Source organism: Nestor notabilis, unplaced genomic scaffold (assembly GCF_000696875.1).
Source record: "Nestor notabilis isolate BGI_N333 unplaced genomic scaffold, ASM69687v1 scaffold23365, whole genome shotgun sequence".
Lineage (NCBI taxonomy): Eukaryota > Metazoa > Chordata > Aves > Psittaciformes > Psittacidae > Nestor > Nestor notabilis.
The window spans coordinates 73,881-79,880 of NW_009930941.1; the positions used below are offsets into that span (position 1 = coordinate 73,881).

At 35.1% G+C, this 6,000-nt stretch overlaps 1 protein-coding gene across 1 annotated transcript in view; it reads right to left on the reverse strand.

Annotated features, from left to right (window-relative positions):
• CDK19 (cyclin-dependent kinase 19) overlaps positions 1-4,121 on the reverse strand; it is a gene marked incomplete at its 5' end in the record, with an annotated part of 72,085 nt that extends 67,964 nt beyond the window's left edge. Inside the window, one exon of the mRNA XM_010015658.1 lies at positions 4,011-4,121. Within this exon, the coding sequence (XP_010013960.1) occupies positions 4,011-4,121 (111 nt within the window). The remainder of the gene's footprint in view (positions 1-4,010) is intronic.
• Positions 4,122-6,000: the final 1,879 nt, after the last annotated feature.

Genomic DNA, 6,000 nt, shown 5'->3' on the forward strand with positions numbered 1-6,000 from the left:
TTAAAAAAAATAATAAAAAAGTAGTAATTCAGAAGCTTCTGATTTCAGTTACAACAGAGATTTCCAGAAAAAAGGATGTTAAATGAGTCTGAGAATTAAATCTGTACCATAGCTAAAAAAGTAGATACCCTATCAATTCAGAATATATAAAAAGAGAGTTACAAAAATGTTGCTTACAATTAAAAATCAAAAATATAGAGACAATGGAGTTGAAGATACTGAATGTGTGCTTATCTGCATTACAAGAAACAAAAACGTGTGCTTCAGAAAGTATTTCCAATATGAAAAATCTGATGCTGTGGAAGTACAGGAGAGTAGCTGGGAGTGGAAGAAAAGCTCTAGTATTATAACCCACCCAATGGCTAAAAGTAACTACACTGACAATGAACAGCTGACCTCCAGAGCAGATCTCATCTGTATCAAACCTTTCTTAAAATCCAATTAACTAGTTCTCATGCATTTAGTGTATTTTATATAAATCTGAATAATTAAAGTGTATAAGCTTTACATAGGAAGTTCTGGACAGTAGTATACAACTCAAGACTAAGGTAAAATAAGAACATACATGAAAGTTAAACAGGAATGAAGTTATCCCCTAGTTGTAAAACAGCAAAAATTCATGCATGTAATGAATTCAGCTATGTGCTAACTGAATTACATTTTTTTTTGTAATTTTCTATTTTTCAACATAAATTAATCGAGGCAGAAAACTTCAATACAATTTGAATTAAAAGCATCCAAGACCTTACAAGTAGGTACTAAAAAAGGCACATTCCCCACAAGGGAGGGAACAGGAGATGGTTCTGTGGCTATGAAAATCTGAAGCTGAAAGTTTCAGATGATTGGAATATAAAGGTGTGAGACTGAAGCACATTATCAAGAATTAAGAAAGGATGTGGCCTATCACGTGTGAGATGTTCAGTGGCATCTGTGGGCATACGCATTTTTAACCTTGCATCCGATGCTCCTTATACATTGAGGTATAAGCTAAGAAATCTTGCATTCACTTCATAGCAGGAGCATATATAAGCAGTGATGACAGTGTAGACAATACACTATAAATGAACATATGTGGCACATCCAACAGCCTAAGAACTTTACCAGTTGACAGAGACTAATAGCCAAGAAAAATCATAAGGAAATCATTTGTGGATTACACTAAGAATTTTGGTAATGAAAGCAAACAAGAGTTACAAATCAACTGGTCAAAAGAATTCCTCTATTCTTTATTGTAATCTCATGAACGGCTTTGCATTGTTTTACATAATGTAACTTGAGAGGTGATGAAGGAAAAGACTTTCATGGGCTTAGTTATTAAACATTGAATATCTTTGAGGGAAGGACAACGTAATAAATCTTCACCAATATCTGTCACTAGGAGTTCAAATTAGCATAGCTTTCTTCATCCCTTGGTAATGGTATTAAACACAAGTTACACCAAACTATAAAGTACGTAGCTACCTATACTCTAAATTCAGATTTGAGCAGTCTAATCCTTGAGAATTAAATGCAAAGTTAAAAAATAAATAAATAAAAAATTCTTGCTCACCATAAAAGAACTTTTTAATAAGCTTAACTGGCACCATCACATTTCCTCATTAGAATGGGACCTTTTTTTTGCAGTATTACAACATGAACTGAATAAGATAGCATCTAATATAGTTTATTCATCTCTTGCCAAATATTTCCAGTACAGAAGCTGAAAAATGTAATAATTTTAATTAATCTTATGTTTGTAAGTGATAAGCATTTACTCTTCTCATTGAAGCCAATAGGAGTTACTAAAGCTGGGCAGCTTTGAAAAGAAGGATGATTCCCATACTTGCAGACTTTGTTAAGTAACTCTAAGCTACCTACATTTGAAACTGTTGGTCTCTGGAAATCTACATCTCTCTAGTGACAGCACATCTACCATTCCAAAACTTAATTCCTTCTAAACTGATACCCACAAAGAATAGACTTATTTTTGGTTTTATGTAATGCTGGGGGAGCACATAGTACTAAACAATAACAAAATGTGCCAATCCCCTACTACAATTTCTACCCCAAAGAGCTGAAAGGGTACAAGCTGTAAAGCACAGGAAATGCAAAACACAACACAACACAGACAGAATGACAAGTGGTTGTTATTACTGAAATGTGTTACGAAATTAAGTGGATTTTGAGGAGTTTTTTGAAGGAGGATAGTGAAGGATCTTTACGTACGTTAATTGGGAGGCTGTTCCATGTGTAGGAGGCAGCGTGGAAAAAGACACAAAGTTGGGAGTGAGCAAAAGAGACAAAAGGGGAATTAAGAGCGATGCTTGGGAAGTGCTGACAGTAAAGGAAATGAAGACCAAGTTTAAGCCAGAACCAAGAATGCCTTGAACGTGGCCAACTTTATGCAAGGGAGGAAAAAGAACTCCTGGCAAAGGCTTAAGAAGCAAGGAAACATGGGCAATTATACAGGAAAGGAGAAATGATTTGTGTAGCATGTCCCAAAGAAAAAAAAAATAAAAGAGCGTTAAGAAGTGGGAGACCAGTTCACATCAAATAACTAGCGTAACAAACATTTCAGTCTCAAACAATAGAAAAGAATTAACTTCACTGTGATTATGACCAAAAATGTGAGCCAGATGTGAGAAGTGGTAAGAACATTAGACTGCAGTGATTCTTTATCTAAAGCTGTTAATCATGTGAAAGATCATCACACACTGTAAAAAACACACGTCCAAAATAAATTCAAATGGAAAAGGTTAGGAAGAAAGGTGTTTCAAACATGCCATTCAATGCAGCAGTTCAATGCGTTTGTTGTGATTGTTCTATAAAATGTGTAAACTCATTTGATGCACAAATAAATTCTGCTCATACAGGGTTTTAGCTGCTGCATTCTTATTCATCATCACTGTCACCAGTTATGGGAAATACACAAACTCTCAGTGTACACTAAATTTTGATGAGGAAAACTTCTAAAATACAAAGCTACTACTTTTGAGAAATCAAATGATATATTTTCAAAGCATATGAAGGGCAATGAAATACTATGACTTTAATTGTTCTGAGCCAGAAGTACCTTTTTATACGGTCTAAATTTATTTTCCTTCCCAGTTACAATTTTGTGTCATTTACAAGCACGTATTAATCAGCTCTTGAGAGCTAAGTACAAAAAAACCTGACCAATTTGTCACTAACATTAGTAAAAGCAACTTTTATATTACTGAAGCCTTAAAAAATAATATTGGAATTAATATTGCCACTTCCTCTCCTTGACAGTATTTTCAAAGGAATTATAAGCATATAGATTGTTCTTAGTAAGTGCCTGATTTCTTTCGGGTTTAAGCACAAATCCAGGTCCAAGCAACTCATACCTTATCAGTAAGTGTGGAGCTTGAATATTTATACCTGAGTTCAACTCACAATGTCAATGATGTCCACCTCTACAACAGATTACATCAAACCATATTTTGCTAGAAACTTAAAAATGGACACCTAAGTCTCTACTCCTCTTCCACATAGTGATACTCCATTAGTAGGCCAAATTAGCAGGGCTTACTCTTTTTTCTGATTTTCTTTCCACTCATACTGTCATAAATTTACTGTTTAGATTTAGATAATTGAATGTTGGTCGTTTCCACTATATCTCAGTGAGAGGACTCAGTAAAGCAGTCTCTCTCTTTGTTTTCTTCGTGTGTGTGCGCATAAGTATGTGTGAAACTGCAGAAAAATAGAAAATACTAAATACATTTCCAAACTCTATTTTAGAAGGTCTCAATTTAGGAATGTTTTCTTTAACTGCAATTAGAGCTTGTAGGAAAATTCTTTTAGCTTCAAAATACAATTTGACTTTAAGAAATTCTACATAGCCTTTTGCAGGTGTTTAAAACGTACAAATAACAGGATGTCAGTTAGACCTTTAATTACTGAGAAAGAAATTTCTGTATCTCTGTGCTATACAAAAGGTATGTCATATACATGTCACTGAAAAAACTTACATTACACTAGCTCAAACACTCAGGGAAATCTCTACTTACCCACAGATCATGTTCAGCGTAATCAAACAGCAGCCAAACCTTTCTGTCACTGTGAGAAAGGAAAACCTTCTGCAATGCAATCACGTTAGGGTGCTTCAACTCTCGTAAAAGCTGCAGAGAAATAGAGAAGCGCTTGTTATTTCTGTACTTGTGAAGAAAACACAACAACAAAACAGGTCTTAGCACAAACAGCAAACAAGTAATGCTAAAACGGGCCCTAGAGGAGACAGCACTGATTGAGCACATTATCTTCAGAAAGGTCAAAATCAGGATATACACAGCCTCTGTGGCAGGGGTTGCTGCTCTGCCAGTACAGCTGACCCTCACCAGCCACCTTTGTCTGTCCCATACTCAGCACACACCTGCCCATCCCACTCGCCCTCAGCTTCTGTCTTTTATTTCAAGATGTTATTACACACAAACATAACTGTTATCAAAGGTGAACATGAGGATTTGAGGATGCCAGAATGAAGCTTATGCAGCTGGTCCAGTTCTTTGTGTGAATAACACAATTCTTGATCATCACATAATTACTGTGTTACCAATATTCTTCTTTTGCACTGGATCCCTGCCTGACATGCCTTGAAGTCCACTAGGTGGTTGTTCTCAGAACATAAGGGTGTTTTCAAAAGAAGGTTTACCAAATCCATTTTTCTAAAGGTTGTTTCAGCTCCTATCCTGTAATCCAGAAATAAACCCAAGCTTATTTACTGCTTGCCAGAAAGAAAACTAGGTCTCATGACTAATTAGACAGCACATTAAAGAAGGCACCGCTGTTGAAGTCATCCTTCTGCCAGATTAAATCAGTCTCGGAAGGAGCTGGGAAGCAGTACTCCCAAAAATATCATTTCCATGAAATCACTTTTTTTTCCCCTCCATACTGCCATCTCAAGAATGATTGATCGCTTCTGTTTTATCTGTAAATTGCTTGCATCTGCAGCACTAGTATATAAATTGCCAAGAATCAATTTATAATGGCAAAACAGTAAATGGAGTAGGTTCCAAGGCACATTTGAGAGAAATTAATCTTCCCCTTTCTCACCTTACAGAAAAAGACTCAAGATATTTATTTTGGGGAAAAAAAATAAGGAAAAGGATTAATTTGAAATTATATTATCCTTTGTCTATATAGGTATCTGTCAAGACAAGAAATCTTCTAAAGAATGTTACGACTGCTTAAATCTATTCCACTTTCCAAGCAAAAGAAGTCAATTAAATACTTCTTCTCCCATGTAGGAAGTGTCATCTTCTCTTTGTTTCTTCCCCCCCTAACACTAAGCATTTCTAGCTGTAAAAGAAATTCCTCCCTAATGAACTGATCAATAGTCATGTCCAAGTACTACTTAGGAGACAGGGTTATAATCATTTTGCCATTTAACAAATTGTATCAACTAACAGAATGCTGTAGATTGAAATTGTCTCTTTGACATGCATCAAGAGATGTTGTTTGTCTTTAGTAATATTAAAAACTATTTTGCAGTAAGGATTTGATGGGATGCTGATACCTTTTTTCTTTTGTTTGTTTTTTTTTTTTAATAAATGGTATCTCTCATTTTAGAATAATGTTTAACCAGGGGGACTAAAACCATTCAATAGGCACATTATTTTTTTTTTAATTGCTATTTATTTTTCTTAAAGATACTGTTGGCAGCAATAGCAATATAAAATAATTTCAAATTGTTGCTTTTTTTTTTACGGTGGGGAAAAAAAACATTCTCTCTCAAAATAAATAAGTAAAACTCTGCAATAAGAAACAACCAAAGAGTATATAGTTCCATATCAAATGCTAGCATACAATAAACAAGTTAACAGAAATATTATATGGAGTATAAGGTTAGAAAGAATGCCTGAAGTGTTGTGCATTAACAGAAAGGTGGTATATGAAAAAGAGACAGGAATGTGTATACTCTGCAGCTCTCAAACACCTCTGCTCACACCAATCCACACAGAGAAAGCTGTGTGTACTGTCGTGGTTTAAGCCCAGCCGGCA